At 40.6% G+C, this 23,954-nt stretch overlaps 1 protein-coding gene across 1 annotated transcript in view; it reads left to right on the top strand.

Moving 5' to 3' along the window:
• Positions 1-23,954, top strand: part of AATF (apoptosis antagonizing transcription factor) — a 106,110-nt gene that overhangs the window by 79,109 nt on the left and 3,047 nt on the right. The window contains exon 11 of the mRNA XM_069971478.1: positions 3,396-3,467. Coding sequence (XP_069827579.1) covers positions 3,396-3,467 — 72 coding nt within the window. The remainder of the gene's footprint in view (positions 1-3,395; positions 3,468-23,954) is intronic.

Here is a 23,954-nt window from a genome sequence, read left to right as displayed (position 1 = left end):
TGTGTTCTAAGCGGTTACTATTGTTTAATCCTCATAGAACACATTTATAAGCCATTTACTATAAAAAAAAAAAATAAAAAAAAAGCTTAAATGTGTCCACGATCATCCTTGGCTGCAAACACATCAGATAGAAAGTCATGCGAGTCAGTCTGGGTCAGTTGTGGCATAGTAATTTTTAAGATTGATGTTCTCAGATAATTTATTAAAAGAGGAAAGAGCTGCTTTGTTGGCCTGAGAAGCCTGTAATTATTGGCTATCAATATTCTTTTCTGTCAGCATCACACATAATTGGATGTATTCATGATTCAGTCAAAAGCCGCTGACAACATCACACCACTGAGTCACACTCTCAAAGCCTTTGAAATAATGCAGACCATCTCAGTGCATGCGACACGGGCTGTACTCGTTCACCGCCAGATCAAGGCCCCTACCATGGCAATCTTATTACCCGGCTTCAGATAACAATTGAACAGTCTGGGCCAGATCATCAGTAGCAAGAGAGGTGAACAAAATGTTCAATTACAATTTAAGCGAAACATCCTTCCTCTGTGAAAAGTTTAAGCATGTTGTACTTCATAGCCAGAAAGATGCAAATAAAGGATTTTGGAGGGAGAATGTCATGGATTTACAGATCTCATTTTGCTGCCTGTGTACATGAAATTGCATTATAGTGTTTGTTTCTGCACAGAATTAGAAAATCTCACGGCCGGCGGCGTTATTAAAACGAGAAGAAAAAAAAACAAAAGGAGATTTTATCACAGTAACAAGCGAACCTTAGTGAACCTTATAGCTGCCGTTGGGATGACTGGGAATCATGGAGAAGAACATAAGGATACATTGTAATGTTTCACTTAAAATATGGGAGGGGCAATTTATTAAGGCCGCCCCACCCCCATGCACCTTGTTTTTCCCGTAAATCTGAGGGGCTGGGTTGTGCCGCACAGCAGGTGTAGATTTTTGCCATAATTTACACTTGCTAGCAGGCATAAATAAATCGGGCGCAGGAGGAGGTTATGCCATCAGGCGAGTGGCAGGCCGTACGTCGGGAAAGGCACAGATTTTGCCAGGATCTGAGCCTTTTCCCTGGTGTACGCCAGGCATGTAAACGATAAAGATGTGAAAAGCACAGTCCCGTGTGGTAGATATTGAGCAGAGGATTTTGTCAATAAATTGTTCAGACATCAGGCGCCTGTGGGCATGGTTTCATACTGGAGATGCACGAATCTTGAGCAATAAAATATGATGGTGTTCCACATCTTTCTTCCTTTTTAAAACTCTTCATGGGCACGTTCTAACACTGCAGTTATTGCATGCGTATTAAATAGAGATGAGCGAACCTTGAGTATGTTCTGGTTCGTCCACATGCAACTATAAAGGCCATATTAGAGGCCCGATATTTTAGCAAGCGAGCACTAACCTGTCATGGCTCACTTGGTCCTTGTTCCCCACTCGCTGTCAGTGCTATTACATGCACCAACAGCAAGTGGGGGGGGCAGAGGGATGGGAGGTGCGGGGGAGGGGGGCTGCCCAGACGAGCTTTAGTTCTTCTGGGTAGCCCATAGAAGATAGCAGCGGTCTGCTGTTGCTGCTCCTATCGGTATCAGGATTTTGGTTCATACAGAAAGGCATCGTACATGTCGGCATGTAATCGGCCAAGTACGGCGGATAATCGATTCGTCTAATACTACCCTAAGGCTACAGGGAAAACATGGACACAGCCATAGACCAAAAGCTGTGTCCACCAGAACTCCCTAGGGCGATATCCAACCTCTTTAGCCACCGCTAATCAAATGCCTGAGTATGCTGGAGTTGGACTCATCTCTAGTCAGCACTCACAGCTAACATTGACTTATTTTAGCAAAAACTTTGCAAATTGGAAATGAGTCGTAAATCACATGTATGTCCAGGCAGATGGAAATTTTTGACTGTTTGGACACATGACAATTGCTTCTCTGTTCCTCGAATATTTCTACTTTGCCTGTTTTTGTCCTAAAACGACAATGGCATTCAACACTTTAATGTAAATCCAATACAGTCAACCTGTGCACATTGTTAACAATCCCATGTGACTTATCACCTGCGCACCCTAAAGCTCTCACAGAAATATCCCACTCGCCTTGACATAAGTAACAGACTAAGGGTCCTGTTGGACTAAGTGACTCTTTTTTCTCCGATTGTTGTTTGCAAATTACCTGAAAACATTCACCATAACCACCATTACCACCATCACTTTAGTTTCCAGAGATTTCAAATTTTAAAGCATCTTTCCAGCATGAGTACAGCGTTAGATTTCACCTGGAACTGTGTATACACACTAGCTGCTGGTTTTTGTTTTTTTTTTTAACATTATTCTGAAACCCAGAAGTGTTTAGAAACTACAACAATTACGGTGCTTATTCACTAACTGGTTATTTCCCACTGTACCCGATATTGCTATGGTAGTAGCACAACTGAAAGTATTTTTTGGTGTTGACAAGATAGACAGACACAGAGAGGCATAAAGACTCTAGAACTAAGAAGTTTTTTAAGAAATGGAGACCCTTTATTTTAAAACATTATGATTTACAAGCAATCCACGACATTGTTAGACCATTCCAATTCACAAAATGGTATTGTACAGAGTCGCTGAAGGGAAATTTGGGAGCTTTGCAACTTCCATGATACATTCCATTTTACATTGTTCTTGTTGTTTCATGGTGAAGTCACAAACTTGTTTTGTGTGCTATACAGTTATTGTGCCGTGCATGGCACTATTTGTCTTATATGAAAATTTTATAAAAATATTTGGAAAAAAAAGAACTACAACAACCCAGCCACAAAGTGCAGACCATGTAGCGTTCCAGAGCCGACTCACCGAGTACTAGGACGTGTAGTGCATAAAAGCACAGTCTGCAATAATCCATGAGATGCAAACTGCATTTGTTTTAGTGAATAGGCCATCCACCTCGCAACAGCTGTTGTGTGCTCAGGGGCGCATTATACGTTATAGAGACTGTGACATTATATATTGGGGTATATCCACCACTGGTGGTAGCTTTTCTTTCAGTAACTTGTTTGAGATGAGGAAACCGCCATTGCTGCTTCTGCCTACTACTTCCCTGATATATTCTCACTGGAGGGGGAATGTTTTGCGTTTTCCATAAGTTTCACCAGATGGACTCCTAAGCTTGTACATTAGGCGTTTATGCTGCTGGTTTATATTATGTCCTGACCTTGAGGTCACGTCACACAACAAATGATAATTCTCACAAGTGCGACGATCTTTGTATTTATTAACTGACTGCAGGCATTTATGATAAGCTGCCTCTCCCGCACATAATGTAACTTGGAATATAGGAAATGGTGATATCTTTGTTACTTCTTAATAGATAAGATGTTTTTGTTGCTTCCTGCAGGTACCACGTTCATAACAAGTTGGTGAGCTTCATGGCTCCGATTGGCTCCAGCACAATGAATGATGAGGCCAGGTGAGTAATAGACCAATAATGTTTATCAAATGGCCGCCTGACAGCGTGACATTGACTTGTTCTTCATTCTGCTGTCCTGTTTTCTCTTATCGTTTCAACATTAGTCACAAGTGTCATAGCAAGGCATTGTCTGTACATCCGCCTCTGTCTTATATTCTCATATTTGCATGTATTACTCATATTAAGTAAAACCCTGAAACACCTTCGCATGTTTACCCTTAACCCTTTAATGCCATATGATGTAAGTATATGCCAGTATGTCATTAAAGGGATACAAATGGGGAGAGTGTTACTCCTATCAGCAGCTGGGTTGCGTGGCTGTTACTGTAGCTTGCATGTACCAATTGTTCCTGATGGCTAATTAACAATTTACATGCTTCTGTCAAAACTGACATTGACATTTAAATGGCTTGTAAAAGCTATCCGTGGAAGTCTAGTGGCCAGATTGACTTCCCACGTTGAGAAGCCTATCTGTCATACTTACCAGCCTCAGCAAAGTAATGCCGCTGGTCATGGCTTGGCGATCACGAGAGGCTGCCCCCAGCATGCCCTAGTATTCAAGGGCAATTACATCGATCAGATGTACTGCATTGATACCTATGAGCAATCATGGTATTGTTAATAGAAGTCCCATGGGGGACTTCTAAAAAATAAAGTTTTTAATAAAAAAAAAAATCCATTCTCATAATAAAATTAAATCACCCTCCTTTCCCTATTTTATAACTATAAACATAGTTGCTATCGCCGTCCACAGAATCACCTGAACTATTAGATTGATCTTGCACGGTAAACAGTGTAAAGATAAAAGCCAAAGTGCAAAATTGCTGACCTTTGGTTATATCAAATCTGCGAAAATTGGGAAAAAAGTGATCTAAAAGTCAAATATACGCAAGCAAGGTACCAATAGAAAATACAGACCATAGCATAAATATTTTTTTTATTTTACAAATTTGTCTATTGTTGCAATTATACTGATTTGAGGAACATAAATAATATGTCAGTTTTACCACAGGGTGAACGATGTAGAAACAAAACCCCTCAAAATGTTACATTTTCCGCTTCACTGTGCAAATAATTTAATTTTTTTTCTGTTTTACTACATATTTTATGGGGAAATTAAATGTGTAATTGCAAAGTACAATTGGTGTTGCAAAAAAATAAAAGCTCATATAGGTCTGTACAGGAGCATGGCCTTTTAAACGCAAGAAGGAAAAATCAAAAGTGCAAATATGAAAATTGGCTGTGACATGAAGGGGTTAACCTAAAACTATAAAAAGACTGAAAAAAGGACTCTTTATAAAAAGCATGAATTTTTATTCAGTGCAGGTTTATTCCGAATACAAATACAAAACATTCTGTTCCATGTTGATGTAATGAGATCATTGAATTGTTACAGATCTGTCAGAACATAGCAAGCTCTAATGCCTAAGTTTGGGTAAGTTGGGTGTTTCTGATAAACCTCTTGAACCTGTTGATCAGCGATTCAAGGTGGTGGTATAATGATGAGAAGATATTGTCTTGGCATTAAACCCTTTAAAAGACGATTTGTCAGCTAAAAATAATTTGCAGTATGTACTACATCGATGGGGAGAAGAGGAAACTGTACAGCATTACAAAAGCAATTAATGGGGACCATGTGAATAGCTAGTTTTGCTCAGTGTTATCAGCAGGAGGCTTTTACAGTCACAGTATAGTTGTACACAGCATTGCCTCCAGTTGTGAGGCTTCAACTCCAGTGTTTTCAGAGACTGATGTTTCTGAGGAGCTTGTGCGTTTAAAGTTGAATAAGATGATGGGTCCAGAATGGTGTCTACCCCAAGGTACTTATAGAATTTCGATCTGTGATTCATGCTCCCTTACGGATCTGTATAACCAGTCAGTCCTAATAGGAGATGTTTCTGATGATTCGAGAATGGTTAATATTACACCCATCCCCAAGAAGGAGAGTAGAGAAGAGCCCAGTGACTACAGGCTGGTTAGCTTGACATCTGTAGTAGCAGAAAAAGATAATTACCTAAGACTTAACAGTTTAATAGATCCAAACCAGCACAGCTTTACTGGGGGCAGATCATGTCAGACTAATCTCATAGATTTTTTTTTTTATTAAGTCAAAAAAAGTGCTTGATGAGGGTGGTGCAGGGGATATTGCCTATCTGGATTTCACCCAAGCCATTGATACAGTTCCTTATAAAGAGCTCATAGAGAAGTTATAGAATATGTATCTAAATCCCTGGGTTGTTCACTGGTATATAAAGAGCAAATATTATCACCATACATATTACCAAAAATATTACCATATTGTTAATGTACAAATCCTGTATATCGAGACTGATACTACCAATAATACCAGTAGACAAGGGGCAAATATTACTGCCACACCATAAGCACTACTATTACCACCATACTGATATTGACGTCATCCAGTATACTTAAAGGGAACCTGTCACCCCCCGTGCCGGGGTGACAGGCTCCCGGCCCCCCGCTACAGCCCCCTATACTCACCTGATCCCGCCGGGTCCCGCTTATGGATCCGGTCGGGTCACTGAGATCAGCCGCTGCAGCCCGGTGCGCATGCTGAGAGATGAGTCCAACGCTCATAGCGCTGGACTCTCCGTCACTCTCTATGAGTGCTGGACTCGTCTCTGCAGCGGCTGATATCTCCATGACCCGACCGGATCCAGAAGCGGTACCCGGCGGGATTAGGTGAGGATAGGGGGCTGTAGCGGGGGGTCGGGAGCCTGTCACCCTGGCACTGGGGGTTACAGGTTCCCTTTAAAGAGACTCTGTTAGTATATTGTTATTGTGTCCTATCTAAGGGCAGCAAAAACTAGTGACAGAGAAGCTGAACAAAACTATGTATCACTTACATTGTTCTGTGCAGCTGCTCCAGAGATATTCTTCTGTATAACATGGACATGGACTCTGCCCACCAGCTGCTGATTGCCAGTTATCTATCCATGCTGTGTATAGGCAGTCATCCGTCAATCAGCAGCTGGGGGGGAGGGGTGTGGCAAGAATCCTCTTCTCCTGAATATTAGGACAACAGACTAACAAAATGATGGAAGTAATAAACCGATCTATTCAGCATTTCAGTCACTAATTTATGCTGTTCACAATTAAGGTGGAATAAACCTAGTGACAGATACCTTTTAAATGAATAGTGCCAACAGTACAAGATTACAACTGACAAATATTGCCACATAATTTTTAATACCATCACAGGACTAATGCTATTGAACAAAATCCACTGTACAAAGACCAGTGTCCATATAAAGGTAGATACCAGCTGTAAACAGTTTTTGTAGACCATAAGTGACTACAATGCAGTTACATTCAGTGACTCACTGGGGGCTCAATCCTCCTTTCTTCTCCATCTGCCTGTGCCATCATAAGGACTTCTCCTAGGCATGACTTGTTGCTACAGAATGTGTCAGACAAGCATTTTAGGATCCTCAATCTTCCACCATCCTCATATCTATATAAATTCCTCATACGTATTTGCCGCTCTGTGCCAAATATTGTCGTTGCACCTAAATGCACAGTTATGAAAAATACAAATTTTGTGATAGTCCTTATCTATTTACAGTCTCCATTTTTATTGTAGTCATACTTTCTCATTTTTGCTGCCTGTTGTATATGGATACCATCTGATTTCCCACCATACAGTCTAGTCACAGTGTTTATCTGTTGCTTTGTTAGTGCAGCTCATTCTCTGGATGATTTTTTGCGATTTACCACAAATGGACCAATGCGTCTTCCAGCGTTGTCAGCATAACTGAGAGCCAACATTCCACTGCAGAATAGAGAGTAACTGAGGTGCTAATGATCTCTGTTCTTTATAGCTGTGTGCAGCCTTCTCACTCACCCGGAAGCTACAATCATTATACAGTCAGGGAGACACAGCTCCCGCTAACCTGACAGCTCTCACAGAGCTATTGGAGATGGAAATTAAAAAGTACAGATAAGACTTCCAAGAATACATTTACTGGGCAAACATTTTATACAGTCCTGTCCATATTACAGTAACATATGGATACACATGGTCATTAATACATAAGCCAGTCGCCAACATAAAATAAATTATATATTAACATGTAATAAATAAAATGTTACACTGCAGATTCCCATTGTCCTTGTCAGATCAAAATGATACCGGTTTGTCAAAACTAACAGGTTTAGTGAACTACAGTATAAATAAGAAAGATGTATACTTTGGCAAACATTTGGCTGGCTTATTTTGTGATACAGTTGCCTTATAGTGTCGCTGTAGTTCTAACTTTGAAAAGGTAAATCAGCAGGGGATGTTATATAAAACATGTCTGCAATTTACATTTATCATATTATCAATAATATATTTATCAATTTACATTTATCATATTATATAACAGCTATACTTACTGTATCCAGGTCCAGTCTCATTAAGACTGCTATATAACAGCCATACTTACTGTATCCAGGTCCAGTCTCCTGAAGGCAGCTATATAACAGCTATACTTACTGTATCCAGGTCCAGTCTCCTGGATGCCATAGTATACGAAAAAGGAAAAAGATCCAGAAAAACAAGGTCTGCACCTCCACAATATAATAAATATTCTTTATTTAAATCAACTCCAAAAACAAAGACACAAGATTAAAAACCATAAAAACACACAAATGGTCCTAACACTGGCCCCAATAAGGCACAGTGAGAAACTGGTCCACCCCACATGATAATACAGAGACAGCAATAAAATATAATGAGCAATAATAGTTATGATATAGTGCAAAGAGAATAATATATATGTAAACTATCTGACCCTATAATTAAGTGCCACAAAGTGCAAGTGCATGTGAAAAGAATGCAACAAATCAATATCCTAAAAGAAGGAAGAAATAAATATGCCAAAAAGTGAAAAACACCAATAAAAAGTATAAATAAATAAATAAATAATATATACAATAACAATGGCTGTCTCACTGGTGGATCAGGTAGATTAACCCCACGCGTTCCGTCACGTGGACTTCGTCAGGGGTACTCATCTCATGTCCTAATGGTACTATATATAGTATATACTAGATAGACATCTTAATCAAAGTAACAAAGTGGCGCACAAAACATGGATATCCCACTCAATATCTTACATTCATAGTTAGGCTCTCCAGGTTATCCGGCCATGTATTGTATGCAGCCCGAATAGATAATGGCGCCCTATTCACCTGTGCGTGCGCCAAGCGTCCAGACCGCCGGTGACCCCGCCGGATATGCGTCACCAGAGGTTTCGGATAGTTCCGGTCATGTGACTGATTACGTCACCGGAACCTCCGTGTCATGTGACAATCCTGAGTCACATGTTACAATCACATTATGGATATTCACTCATAACTCCGTGGGAGGTCCTCTGACCCGACATGTGATCACAATGTCCGGCCCTCATGACCACCCAGAGACGTCAGTTGTGGGAACTTATCCCTAAACAGAGCCAACACTTCCCCCTTATTTGCAATGCGCGTGCGTCCTAAAATAAGCATATCACACAGCGCATGCGCCACTTGTTGCAAGTAAATTCTCCATGCGCCTGCGCTCCCAAGCGTAAATTAGTCCTACCCCATCTACTACGCATGCGTTCCAAGTTATGAATCCTAAGAAAAACAAATCTATATAAGTATCATAATATGAATAAACATTAAATAGTATGTCACCTAATGGTGTATACATGGCAATATGAACAGTGTGTCCGAATTGTTCCCCATCACCAATGTCATGTGATCCAATGGTACCTTGGACCAGATGACATAGGCAAAGCAGAGGGCATGACCGAGGGCACGCAGAATACAATAATCTCTCCCTTGGTGCAAATCGTATGTATGCACCCCGACATGTTATCACAAAAGTACATCACTAGTATCGAATGCCTGATCATAATGAAATATTAAATAATAATTAAACAATAACCTCGGTATCTGAATAACACACGATAATAGACCAAATATGTAAATACATCTTTAAATAAGGGCATGAGAGAGAGTATGGGAATATAACTCTAAGGGGGAATCCATGTCTAGAGCAAACAAGGGGGGGGGGGGAATCAGCTCCATAATTGTTCAGAAAAAGGGGCTCACGGTCCTGCTCATCCCATAGAGTCCAGAGCCCATATATAGGTGGAGTCCAATATAAATCCAGTCAGGTTCAAAGGGTGAAGTAGCCTGGAGGATAGTTCTTCTATATTTACAAAAGCCTGTTTTCCAAGTCATCATTTAATCATGGCGAGTCTGGAGTCCCAGTCATATCTCTTCAACCTTCTAGAGCCAAGATGATGGCTACTATTAGTATATAGGCTTCCTTAGGAGAAAGTGGCATATGATTATTTAGCCCCGATCACTGGAACAAGGAGGCCTAACCGGAAAAAACAAATAACATAATCACTAGCAAAGGATCATAAGGGACAAAAAGGAAGAGAAGAAGGAGGCGCGCGGCGGGAGGGGAGGGGGGGGGGGGCGAAAGAGGAGGAGGGGGGGGCGAAAGAGGGGGGGTGGAATTAAAAATTATTATTATTTTGTGGATGTGTACACAAATACCCGAAAAAGAAAAAACGTGCAACAATCGTGTTAGATAATTAAGGAATTACTAATAAAAATATATATATGTAAGGATTAATATACAAATAAAAGTGATGTACCATGATAATATAGTGATTCGTTATTTTAGTGAACATGTATACAAAAATTTATATCTACCATAATCATGACCCCCCCTCCCTCCCCCCCCATTAAATAACCCCCCCAGCACACACACACATCATGAAGTGCACACACACCCACACAAAAACCACCCATCCCCCCCCATATACGCCTCCCCCCCCCCCCAACACCGCACACAAGGCACGCCCCCCTATTCATCCAACGACCTCATGTCCCATAGAACCCTGTAAACAAAAGCTCTTCATTTATACCGTATGGAGTTTTAGAATTTAACTGGTAAATCCAGCGAGACTCCCTGCGGAGAAGAAGAGGAACCAAACTACCTCCTCGGATATTGCCTTGTACCCTCTCAAGTCCACAAACCCTCAAATCATCACACTTGCCTTGATGAAATTCATAGAAATGTGCAGCCACTGAAGTGAGTGTCCTTCCCATTCTCTTGTCCCTTTCTGCCAGAGATATTGTTGAGATATGTTTTTGGACCCGCTTTTTCATCTCTTGGGTTGTCTGTCCAATATAAATTTTGGGGCACGAACAGGATAAAACATATATCACATTTTTTGATCTACAGTTAATAAACTGTTTTATGTTGACCTGTTGGCCATCTCCTGGATTTACAAAAGTTCTTGTGGGCTCCACATGCTTGTAGATACTACAGTCGCCACATGGGAATGATCCAATCATAGGACAACCTCTTCCTAATTTCTGTGATGGCCGGACAAAATGGCTGGTCACCAACTTGTCCTTCAAATTAGCTGCTCTTCTGGATACAATTTTGGGCACAGTGTGAATATATTTGGCTATCCTTTGGTCATTTAGTAATATGTCCCAACGAGATCTTATAATGTGGTATACATCTTTCCATTGATTATTGCATGTAGTCACAATTCTAACCTTATTGTCACTTCTCCGTTCCCTTTTTCTCAGAAACTCGGAACGGTCTCCATCCCGGGCTCGTATGTATTCACGTGAAATTGTTCTTTGTGTATAGCCACGTTCTTTCAGTCTGTTAGTCAGATCACGGGCAGAATCCCTAAAATCGGTCTCCTCCGAACAAACCCGTTTAATTCTAGAGAACTGTCCAATTGGAATACCACTTTTAGTATGTGGTGGATGGAAACTTGAGAAGTGAAGTAAACTGTTCGTTGCGGTTTCCTTCCGGAACAGTTTTGTACAGATCTTATTGTCCCTCATTTGTATCTTGAGATCAAGGAAATCCACCTCAGATGTTGAGATCCTGTAAGTGAGATGGATATGCCAGGGGTTAGTGTTCAAACGTTCCAGGAAAGAAATACATGCTTCCTCCGCACCTACCCAGAAAAACAAGATGTCATCTATATAGCGGTACCACCGCAGCACCCTCTCCTGGAATTCCTGCGATGGGTACACGTGGGCGCCCTCCCACCAACCCATAAATAGGTTGGCGTAGGAGGGCGCACAACGTGCACCCATTGCAGTCCCGGACACCTGTCGGTAAAACGTTCTGTCAAATACGAAATAATTATGGTGCAATACGAAATCCAATAAATCCACAATAAATGAGTGGAGCATTTCTTTACCTTCCTCTTGTTGTCGTAAAAGTATTCCACCGCCTGGACTCCATCACTGTGTGCAATATTGGAATACAAAGATTCCACATCGCATATAACCATAAGGACTCTGTCTGAAGTAGTTAGGGGCAAATTCTCAAGCTCCTGTAGCAAGTGAGACAAATCCTGTAAATAAGAGGGGAGGTTTGTCACAATTGGTTGCAAATGGACATCCAGATAGATGCAAGCCTTCTCACAAAGGCTGCCAATCCCAGCCACAATCGGGCGGCCCGGTGGTTGGTCCAACCGTTTATGGACCTTCGGTAATAAATAAAATGTGGCCACAATTGGTTCCTCTACCCAGATGAAGTCAAACTCCTTCTGGGCAACAATGCCATAATTTTTAGCAGATGTTAATAGCCGCTTTAGTTTTTCTTGGAATACCCTGGTAGGATCTGAGGGCAGGGGAATATAGAACGTAGTATTGGCCAGCTGACGTCTAGCCTCTCCAGTATACATATCAATAGGCCACAGAACTATGTTCCCCCCTTGTCTGCTTCCTTGATTACAAAGGAGGTGTTCCCACGTAGGCTATTAATTGCTTTCTGTTCTACGGATGTAATGTTACGCCCCCTAGTGGTATCAAGGACCAAGTTGTGTATGTCCTTACATATTAGATCAAAGAATACTTGTAATGTTGGAAATAGATGCAATGGGATAGTTTTAGTTGAAGGTTTATGAAGTTGGAGGGCTCTCTTACCTATACTTGGTTCATTTTCTTCCAACAATTCCAGAAGGTCATGAAATAATTGACGGTCTTCCATATGTATGTCCGGTGTAGTACGTGGTTGATCATACAGCAACTTAAATGAAAGTTGCCTACAAAATAAACATCCTTGATTAGAGTGAATTTGTCCAACGGACACATTGGAGAGAAGGTGAGGCCCCTCTCCAATACTGACCTTTCTGTATCTGTTAGTTGATAGGTAGAAAGATTGATGACTTGTAAACCAGAATCTGTATTGTTAATTACCGGAATGATTTCCTCTTGTTGCGGTTGTTGTACACCGGAGGACGGTGGTTGGCTCCTCTTTTTCTTGGATTTACGGCGTCCCCGCCTGGTTTTCTTTCCCCCTCGCTTGTGTCCGATAAAAAAACGTCACTTTGACTTGACTCTGTGGCACTTAATGTTGGATTTCCTACATATGTGGCCCCACGGCCATTTCCATGATGTTTCCATCTAAATGCTCACTTTTTGTCAAAATCCATCTTATTCCTGGAAAACTTATTTTTCTTCCCGGACACAATCTCCTTCTCATATTTGTCCATTATCTCTCTTAATTGGTTTTGAAATGGTATGACCAAACTTTCCCTATCAAACGTGTTGATCGTGGTTTCTAAGTTCCTTATTTTAGTTTTGGTCTTTGCTAAAAGCTCCCTATCATGATTTATCAACATGCCCATCATAATCTTAGAGCATTGCAACAGACCGGTTTCCCATGTATCACGGAATTCTTCTGTCACCTCCCATGCCGGGAATATCTGGACTCTCCTGGATGCGGCTATATAACAGCTATACTTACTGTATCCAGGTCCAGTCTCATAAAGACATACTATATAACAGCTATACTTAGTGTATCTAAGTCCAGTCTCCTGAATGCGGCTATATAACAGCTATACTTACTGTATCCAGGTCCAGTCTACTGAAGACATGCTATATAACAGCTATACTTAGTGTATCCAGGTCCAGTCTCATGAAGGCTGCTATATAACAAAGCTATAATTACTGTATCTAGGCCCAGTCTCCTGAAGGCAGCTATATAACAGCTATACTTACTGTATCCAGGTCCAGTCTCCTAAAGACCGCTATATAACAGCTATACTTACTGTATCCAGGGCCAATCTCCTGAAGACAGATATATAACAGCTATACTTACTGTATCCAGGTCCAGTCTCCTCAAACTTTTTAGTTTTGTGCTGGTTGAAAAAAAAGGAAGCAAGTCCCAGTCATCTGCACTAACAGAAGGCAGTCATGTGACTGATGGATGTATTGAGCTGCGACACTCTGTCCTGGCCAGGACTTCCTTATCCTCATCCTGCTGGGGCTATGGGGAACATGTGAATAATGTATACTTACCTGTCCCGTTCCCTGTTGCTGACACTGCTAATTTGCTTTTGTCCTTTAAGGCCAAAATTAGCCCGATCCTTGAAAGGATTAAATATGCCTCTTGCTTTTATATAAACAAATATATATTCCAAGCTTTTCTCAACACATAGAATACATCTCCATGCTTGTCATACAATATTGGGGATGCATGAGATCCATGATTTATTTCCAATGGATAAATCCTTCTTTTTTAAAGCAAACTTTTTTTTGTGTGTTAAATAAAACCACATTGTGTGAGTGGCGGCATCTTCAGATCTTATGGATAGACCATTATCCCCATTTTGGTTGTAGATTATATATAATTATATAGCTAAAGCTATGTATAAAACATACATGTAATAACAATGAGGCAAGATGTAATGGAGTATAGAAAGTGCGATGCAACACAAAAAGCAGCACGGCACAGCACAGTGTGTGTATTGGAGTGTATATATCTTTAAATCGCCCGGTCACCTAAAATTTATTGTGTAGCATCAACGTGTGTGTGTGTGGGGGGGGGGAGCTTTAGATCAGTCGTCCAAGTGCTTTTCTCTTTCTCCTTGTCAAGACATAACTCTATTATACTGCAGCGTGTCCTCAGCTCCGTCCATCAAGCCTCTACATCCCTAAATGATTCCAATTTCCAGAGTCTTGTACAAATGCTTATTGCAGCTGTCAGCATTATCCAAGTTAATTTCTCTTCCTCTCCTTTGTTGTAATGTATCTGGATTTATCCCAAGTTGTATTTTTGGACCAATATCAATACCTAGTGGAACAGGAAGGAATATTATAAAATACAGCCCTTTGGTAATGTAGGATTGGCTCCAGCCTTGTGTCATTGTAGAACGCACAGAAGATCATTATTGTATATTATTGTATTGCACTCTGCGTTTAGATGACATAAATGGAGATGTACAGGTTTTGCCTTTATTTCATTTTGGCAAGTTTTTATTTAGCATAAAAGGATTTTTTTTTGCATCCAAGGTTTTTTTTTTTTTAGGTTTAGTTGTAAATGTATACAGTTTATTCCAGATAAAAAGTCTGTGCCATAATTATCAATAGATTTTTGTAGTTAGCTAATTCCGTATTTGTTAAAGCCAGTGTACCATCAGTACATTCGCTTAAGTTTTGCACATGGATAGAATGGCGCCAGTGTGGGGATGCCGGTGCTGCGGTCCATTTTTTGAACCACGGCCCGGCTCCACCGTACGGGGCCATGCTATTCCGGGGCACTGGCCGGGGATGAAGCACTGAGGGCGAGCCGGCCCGCCCCCAGTGGGAGGAAACTCCCTCCATGATGCGGCTTTATAGATTCTGTATCTGCTGTTCAGAGAATGGACATCTGCGTAGAATTGTTGATAGTGGTGTCACTTTGACCTTTCTATATGGATACTAGGAGGCGTGAAATAATTATTAGTTCGTGAAAATAATTATAATTATTAGTCAACGTTTACAGCATTTCCATCCACCCTGGGTTGGTTTAATTGTAGTTCCTCGCTTTGGTATAAATGCTCCAGCCATTGTGTACATCTTTATACTTCTCCTGTAAGTCAGAAGTTGATCATATGTGTTTCTTTTGTATCCAGTCCTGGTTTTGACTTTAAAAATCAAAGGGATACTCGGGTGACAACCCCCACCATCCACCCCCCACCCCCCAAATCAACTGATGTCAGAAAGTTATATAGAATTGTAATTTACTTCTGTTTAAAGACCTCATGTATTTGAGTACTTATCAGCTGCTGTATGTCCTACAGGAAGTGGTGTATTCTCTACAGCCGTACACAGTGCTCTTTGCTGCCACCTCTGTCCGTGTCAGGAACTGTCCAAAACTGAATCAAATCCCCATAGAAAACCTCTCCTGCTCTGAACAGTTCCTGACATGGATAGAGGTGGCAGTAGAGAGCCCTGTGTCAGACTGGAGAGAATACACCACTTCCTGCAGGACATACAGCAGCTAATACTGGAAGACATGAGGTCTTTAAACAGAAGTAAATTACAAATCTGTCTAACTTTTTAACACCAGTTGTTTAAAAGTGTCACTTTCGTTATAACTTTCAAAATGTAAATCAACAGTAGATGTGATATAAAGCAAGTTTGCAATTTACATTCATTAAACGACACTTCCTGTTTTCTGACTGTTTTGTTTCTCAAAAAACAGGAAACCGTAAGAAAATAGGAATTCCTGTGTATCTCAGGCCATCTGAGCACTCACAGAGAGAAGGCAGTCATGTGAATCACCGTGAATCACTGTACTGGCCGGAATTCCTGTGTTTAGTCTGGTTTTTTTCAACCAGCACAAGTCAGAAAATCTGCCTTTAGGAGACTGGACCTGGATTTCTGGTAAGTTCAGCTTTGTTTTACAGCATGATAACAACAACAAAAAATAATGAATGTATATTGCAAACTTTATTTCACATCTACTGTTGATTTAGATTTTGAAAGTTATAACGACAGCGACACTTTAAAAGAGAAAAAATATTCATCAGAGTTTCCCTGAACATAGGGCTTTGTGAAATATAAGTTTAATTTAAAACGTCCCTTGAACAACCAGACGTAACATTGTAAACCAGTAAGTTTAAGTTGGCAAGTATACTGGAATGAATTGGTTAAATTTGTTGAAGCGTCAGGGAGTGTTATCTCGTGAAGTCACAGGTTAGTGTGACAGGTAAGACAAGACGGCAAATATGCAACATTGATTTAATCGGTTGGAACAAGAGCCATATTTTAGCTGGGGCTACCTTTTAACAGCATCATTAAGGCCTCTCATTACTCTTTTATTAGAGGCTTGCTCTGTTCCTTATCTGATTACAGACGGAACATAACTCATGGCACTGATTTGATCTCTTGTTAAAGAGGATTACAGCTTTGCATTAACTCAGATTGACACGGTTTATAATTCGATTGTTGATACCCAGCCCAGCACTGTCACATGTTTGACCCCCTACACCTCTTCCCAGTTGAGCTATAGAAAAGGATAGCCATATATCATCATTAAAGATGGCATGCAACACCCGGACAGGAGAGGCTCCTTCTGCTGGAATTACTCAGAGGACTGGGGAAAAAAGAGACCTGTTCTATAAAAGGAAAGAAAATATGTTTTTATACCGGATAAAACAGAAGTGGCGGCAGCCCGTGATAAAAGTATAAACTGCTGATGTCTCTAAGCTGGATGTGTTTCTTCAGTATCACCACCTTGCTGAAAGACCTGCCGACTATTACATAGGAAAGCTTAGATACAGACCTAAAAATGTTACATTGTGGTGACCTCATAATGCTTCATCTCGCCCAAAATGTCCAGTTGCTCCAGTACTTATCAGCTGCTGTATGCCCTGCTAGAAGTGTTGTATTCTTTGCAGTCTGACACAGTGCTCCCTGTTGCCACCTCTGTCCATGTCAGAAACTGTCCAGAGCAGGAGAGGTTTTCTATGGGGATTTGCTGCTGCTCTGGACAGTTCCTGACATGGACAGAGGTGGCAGCAGAGAGTGCCGTGTCAGACTGGTAAGAATACACCACTTCTTGCAGGACATACAGCAGCTGATAAGTGCTGGAATACTTAGTTTTCAAACGGAAGTAAATTACAAATGCTGATTTTTAAAGCCAAAACCAGAACTGGATGCAGTTCCGGACATGGACAGAGGTGGCAGCAGAGAGCCATATGTCAGACTGTAAAGAATACACCATTTCCTGCAGAACATGCAGCAGCTGCTAAGTACTGGGAGACTTGAGATTTTTTAATAGAAGTAATTTAGGCTGGAAACACAAATGGCCATTTTTGTGTAAAAACCATAAGTGGAATCAAATGGGATGGAAAATATAAAGGGAGGATTTGTGCTTTTTCTGTTGGATCCTCCTCTGGTTTTGGCACAAAAACTGTAGTGACTGTTTTCCAAAAAAAACTAGGCTTTCCAAATGGGATGACCCCTTTTACTGACGGGAGTTTTACTAATGTTACATGACCTTGAAGTAGTATAAATCGTTCTTGTATCTCTCTGTAAAAAACACCAAAAAGACCAAAATAAAACCGAAAAATATCCACTAAAATGACTATGGCCACATATATACTAGTGTGCGGATATTCTCTAAAATTTACCTTAAAGTGTTATTTATAGAATTAAAATTGATTCCAGAATTACTGAGATTTGTCTCTCTATTATTTTTTAGTAAACCTGGCAGAGCATTCTCATCATCACGACAATAAAAGTTTGGTTTTCTTTGCGAGATGCTTGAGTAATTCATGACTTTCAACAGCGTTCTTTGGTGAAATAATGTTCAAGGTTATGTTCACACGCTGCTTGTCCCACAATCAACACTTATCACCCATCCGTAAAGGGGTGTCCTTCATTTGAATGGCGTGGAGGCTGAACACACTGCTGCCCAGTTTAAAGAGACACTGTCTTGAAAAGAATTTTTAGAGAAGACAGCAGGTTATTAAGTTTTCTATGTTTAAATTCATGTTATACATATGGCCACTAGGTGTCTCCCTTCACTGCACATGTGTACAGCTGCTGCACATCCACATTCAGTAGCAGAGATTCCTGGGGGTGCTTGCATTGTATGGTCAGCTCTCCTGTCGCACATCACCAAAACCTCTGTAACCCACAGTGACATACTGACTGAATTGTTACATGGCACACAGCATTGTGTCCTGGTAAGCTGCAAAGCTGAGAATATAATTATATTATTAACTTTTACTAATTATATTATTTGCCCTCAGGTGATATACAACCTACATGATAAACAGGTGTCTTTCCTTGTGTGAGCGGCAAAGGACGGGGACTTCCTGTGTTTGGTCTCTTTTTTTTTGAACAGAGAAAAGACCAAATATTAGCACAGAGTGAGCATAGTTTACCCATATGTATAACGTTGATATAAACATAGAAAACTAAAATAAATAAAAAGCAAGTACATTGCAAACCTGCTTGCAATCACAACCCGTTAATTTCTTGTAAAAAAAAAAAAATTGTTAGGGCTCAGCCACACTAGCGTTTTTCTTTTTTTCTAACGGATCCGTCCATATTTACTAAACGGATGAGCATAAACTGATGAGCAGACTGATGCAAACGGATTGCAAAATGTTCATCTTTTTTTTTAGTGGTCCGTTTGTATTTTGGCTTAAAAAAACCTGACTTTTGTACATCAGTTTGCATCAGTCAGCATCCGTTTTTCTATCCGTTAATTTTTCTTTGGTTTCTTGCTGCTTCTGCGCATGCTCAGTGCAAAAACGGATGAAAAAAAACAGATGTGAACGGAAATACCGTCCTCATTGACTACAAGGAAAAAAAAAACAAAAAAAAAACGGAAGTGAACTTTCCGTTTGTGATCCGTTTTTTTAAAGCGTAAAAAAAAGTACTATTTTTTCTTCCGTTCAAAAAAACTGATCTTGAACGGATTGCATGCAAACGGAGCACACTAATATATCATGGGAATCTATGGGGATTTTAACGGATCCGACAGTTTCCGTTTTGCTTACTCCAAGATGGAAAAAGTAGACGGAATGGTGCCGGATGGTCAAACACTGATGTGAACGTAGCCTTACTGGTATGCTTTAAAGTCTTATTAATAGTTAATTTGCACAGCAGAAGACGTTATGTAGAGGCATTGCCATCTCCAGACCCTTCCTGACAGCCGTCTATCACATCTCTACATTGACAATCATCACTACAAGTAATTGTTAGTAAACCTGCATGGTATAGGCTGCACTTACACAGAGATTTATCTGACAGATCTTTGAAGCCAATAGGAACAGACTATATACAGAGAACAGGTCACAAAGGAAAGACTGAGATTTCTCCTCTTTTTAGACTCTTTCCTGGCTTTGGCTTAAAAAATCTGTCAGATGGATATCTCTATGTAAATGCACCCTTAGTCAAAAACACCAGCTTGTAGAGAGGCTATTGACCTATTTATATAAAGATATAGCCCTCTCCTATTTTGGATACATAGGGGGAGATTTATCAAACATGGTGTAAAGTGAAACTGGCTCAGTTGCCCCTAGCAACCAATCAGATTCCACTTTTCATTCCTCACAGATTCTTTGAAAAATGAAAGGTGGAATCTGATTGGTTGCTAGGGGCAACTAGGACAATTCTACTTTACACCAGTTTGATAAATCTCCACCATAGGTTTTATTTTGGCATGTTTTTTTTCACAGATTTTCCCTGCATCTTATTTATTCGGTCCTTTAGCTGTCTTCAACTCTCTAAAATCCTTTTTTATGAACTACTGCCCAAATCTTGGCTGCATATTATCTATTGCTTGTCGCCAAATGGGATACTTTTTGATGGACAGTCTGACATAAAAGATTTTGTTGCTTTGGCATGTGGCATGCTTCTGCATATTAAGACTAAAGTTATGTTCACACGTTTTTTCAGTTCCATTTTAAATTATGTCCGTCATTTTGAGTCTAAAATAACGGACGTCATTTAGCTGTCTGGCCTCCCCTTAGTACAATGACGGCTGTTTGTACATTTTTGTACTTTGGGATTACTAATTGGCCTTTGGGTGCGGCTTAATTGAAAAGTCCATTGAATGCAATAGCAAAAACCGAGAACGGTGACAAAAGAAAAACAGTGTGTGAACAACTAATAAAAAACGGCCGCTGTTTGCAAAAGACGCCCGAAAATAATGATCATGTTCATTATTGTGACGTCCGCGGTAAAAACGTCCCTTATTTAATACATTGTGTGCATTGGACGTCCGTCTTTCCATTGACTTCAATGCATTGCTATTAGTCAGTTAAATTGCGGCAATAACGGCCGTTATTTTAAATATCAAAATCAGACGCCTTTTTCCTATTTTTGACGTTGTGTGAACATAGCCTAATGGTGCCTTTACACAGAGAGATTTATCTGACAGAGGAAGGGTTTGAAAAGAGGAGAAATCAGTCTTTCCTTTATGACCTGTTTCCTGTTTATGGCCTGTTCCTAGTTTTGGTTTCAAAAATCTGTCAGATAAATCTGCCTGTGTAAACCCACCATAAGTTTAGGGTAACTATTAATTGGCTTGAGCTGCGCCAGAATTTTGCACTTTTTACAAATTTATTCGGCAAAATTATTCACTGCTCCTTTCCCGGCCCAGCAGAAATGTATCTAGAACTTATGGCACTCTTTTTGTTTGTTAGTTTGGTTTTTTTTTTGCTTAAGGCTGTGTTAACACTGATTTTCTGTCAGTTTTTTCATCCGTTTTATGCAAAAAAAAAAAAACAGATGCAGATTTGTGTGCATCCGTTTTGACCCACTTTCCCATTGACTTACATTATAAAAAAAAAGGCTCAAAAACAGATTAAAACGCATCTTTTTTTTTTTTTTTTCAACATACACAAAACGTGGTCCATCATGTTACTGATACTTTTTTTTTTCTGTCCCATAATAAACCTGGGTCTGTGTCCGGCAGTGTTTTTCCAATGTAAGTGACTGATCGGACGTCTCAGTGTCTGTGCGGCTCCTTCCTCTGGTTCTACATGTAGATTCTATATTTCCTCGTTGGAGTGAACCTCCGTCATACTGCATTTCCTGCTACCAGAAATTTACCTTTGATGTGTTCCCCTCGTAGTCGGGATTTCTTTAGTAAAACCTCTTATTTAATAAAACCTGTAAAATGTGACTTCTAACAATGGGGAGAACCGTTTGTCTGTTCCAATGAATATTTCGGGCTTCAGCATTACAGCCAGTATTTCAGCTTCTCTCCTACCTGCTGCCATCATTCTTTCCCTGTGTCCTGTTGTTTAGGCCAATAGTGACCTCCTTAAATATTTATAAATCTTCCAGCTGATCTCATGAGAGGCAAGGCACAGGTCACATGTCATCTTTTGTAATTTAAAGCCGCAGGGCTAAAAGCATTTGCACAGGCTTAAAGTACCCAATCCTGACCTGAGCAAAAGAGAGGGAATTGAAGCAGACCTTTCTGAATCTCTTCCAAGCGCTTGGATGATGGTGATGATGATGGCTGGCTTACTGTGTAATTTATGGCCTTAAGTTGCAAACATATAGTTTTCTAACCCCTCTGGAAATGAATGTTGCAGTGCCACCTTGTGACTACGCAGCTAAAGTCCAATAGGTTTTTCTTATGTTACTGTAAAACTGCATTCGGATTGTCATTCCATGCTTCATTGTGACTAGAGGATCTTAGTGATGCACTGCCCATGTTAATAGGTGAATAAGTGGCATTTCATAGTCACGCAGAACATTTGGGGTCTTTTTTCTGTCAATAGACGGTCACCTGCATTAGAATTTTGCAAGAGGTCTGTGTTTCTCCATATATTCAGGAATACAACAGTACCTGTCGGTATATTTCTTTTCTCAGATCGGCGGCAGTATTGGCCAAACCATAAAGGGGATCCAAAACACAGAAGAGATTCCAATTTTGTTTTTATTATAGCTTTTCTCTATTCAGGGATCAGCTCCTAAAAGGGCCCATCACAGACTTTCAGATCTGCACATATTCCATACAGATATCTGTGTCTGATCCACTGACAGTCATGTGAGTTGTGCTGCTACAGTCCAAGAGAAATCTGTCTGCATGGAAAATACTGAGGATTATCAGCTTGAGATTCATGAATTTTTAGGGACTTGTGTCAGACATGTCAAGTTTTCATCAGTCAGTGTCTGGGTGTTCGTCTCTATAGCAGTCATGTCAAACTCTGGCCCGCGGGCCAAATCTGGCCTGTGGTGCCATTATTTTTGGCCCGACAGGCAATTCAGAGTTTGAATTACATCTGGCCCACCATGGCTACTATGTAAGAGACTATGGGGGAGTGCTGGCTACTATATAAGAGACTATGATAGAGGGCTGGCTACTATATGAGACTATTGGGGAGGGCTGGCTACTATATAAGAGACTATGGTGAGTGCTGGCTACTATATAAGAGACTGATAGAGGACTTGCTACTATATGAGACTATTGTGGAGGGCTGCCTACTATATAAGTGACTACGGGGGGGGGGGCTGGCTACTATTTGGTCACTATTGGGAAGGCTGGCTACTATATGAGACTACAGGGGGGGTTGGCTACTATATGGGACACTTGGGGGGCTAGCTTCTATTTGGGCACTATTGGAAGGGTTGGCTAATATGTGCGGCAATTTTGGTGGGGTTGGCTACTACATGGGGCAATATTGGGGGGTGGGGGTGGCTATTACATGGGTTGGGGTTTATTCATATCATAACAATTTATCGACGCACACCAGGAACGCCGCATTCGCACTTCAATAATTATCATGGTTGGCCCGCGACTTTGTCCCGTTTTTTAGTTTTGGCCCACTGTGTATTTGAGTTTGACCCCCCTGCTCTAGAACAAGCAGGGAGAAGCTTTTGGCTGAGCACTTCACTTGTTGGCACACTAGAGTCTCCGCCATACCGAGGAGGACCGGCTCCGTAGACGTCTTGCTGCAGGGGATGGCGAGTGAAATGCTTGGCCACTATTTAACATCTGAGCCCAATCATTTAAAACTTTAGAATCTTAAAGTTTTTTTTTTAAAATATACAATATATAATGAATATATAACTAAGAAAAGGTTACTTTTTATGTAATAAGTTTCACAAAGCAGCACAGCACGATGGTTACCTCTGTTGTCTTGCAGAACTGGGCTCCTAAATTTAAATCCAACCAAAGGCGTCATCTGCACACAGTTTGTATACTTTCCCAGCAGGGGGTTTCCTTCCACACTCCATAATTTTGCAGGTTAATTTTTGTCATGTCTGTTGGGATGTGTGTTGGTGACGGCATTCATCTGGCATTGTGAGTGTATTCAGTCAATGGGGCTGCTGGATAAATTCCGTCCTCGGTGGCCGTCTTAACAGACATGCTAGCATATCCTAACGCAGTGATGGCTAACCTTAACACTCCAGCTGTTGCAAAACTACAATTTCCATCATACCTGGGCAGCCAAAGCCATATCTTTGGCTGCCCAGGAATAATAGTCTAGGTTTTTTTTTCCATTATTTTTTTTAAGATTACAATTATAGAACATTAGTATCAGATTGATATTTTTACATGTAATGTTTATTTAAGGAGACTCTGTCAGTAGGTTTATGGTGTCCTATCTAAGGGTAGCATACACTAGTGACAGAGAAGCTGAACAGAATGATGTATCACTTACATTATCCTGTGCAGCTGATCCAGAGATCTCCTCCTGA

The sequence above is a fragment of the Dendropsophus ebraccatus genome, chromosome 5 (genome assembly GCF_027789765.1).
Source record: "Dendropsophus ebraccatus isolate aDenEbr1 chromosome 5, aDenEbr1.pat, whole genome shotgun sequence".
NCBI classification, from domain to species: domain Eukaryota; kingdom Metazoa; phylum Chordata; class Amphibia; order Anura; family Hylidae; genus Dendropsophus; species Dendropsophus ebraccatus.
Note: the sequence above shows the minus strand (reverse complement) of the source record. Positions and strands in the feature narration are given on the sequence as shown.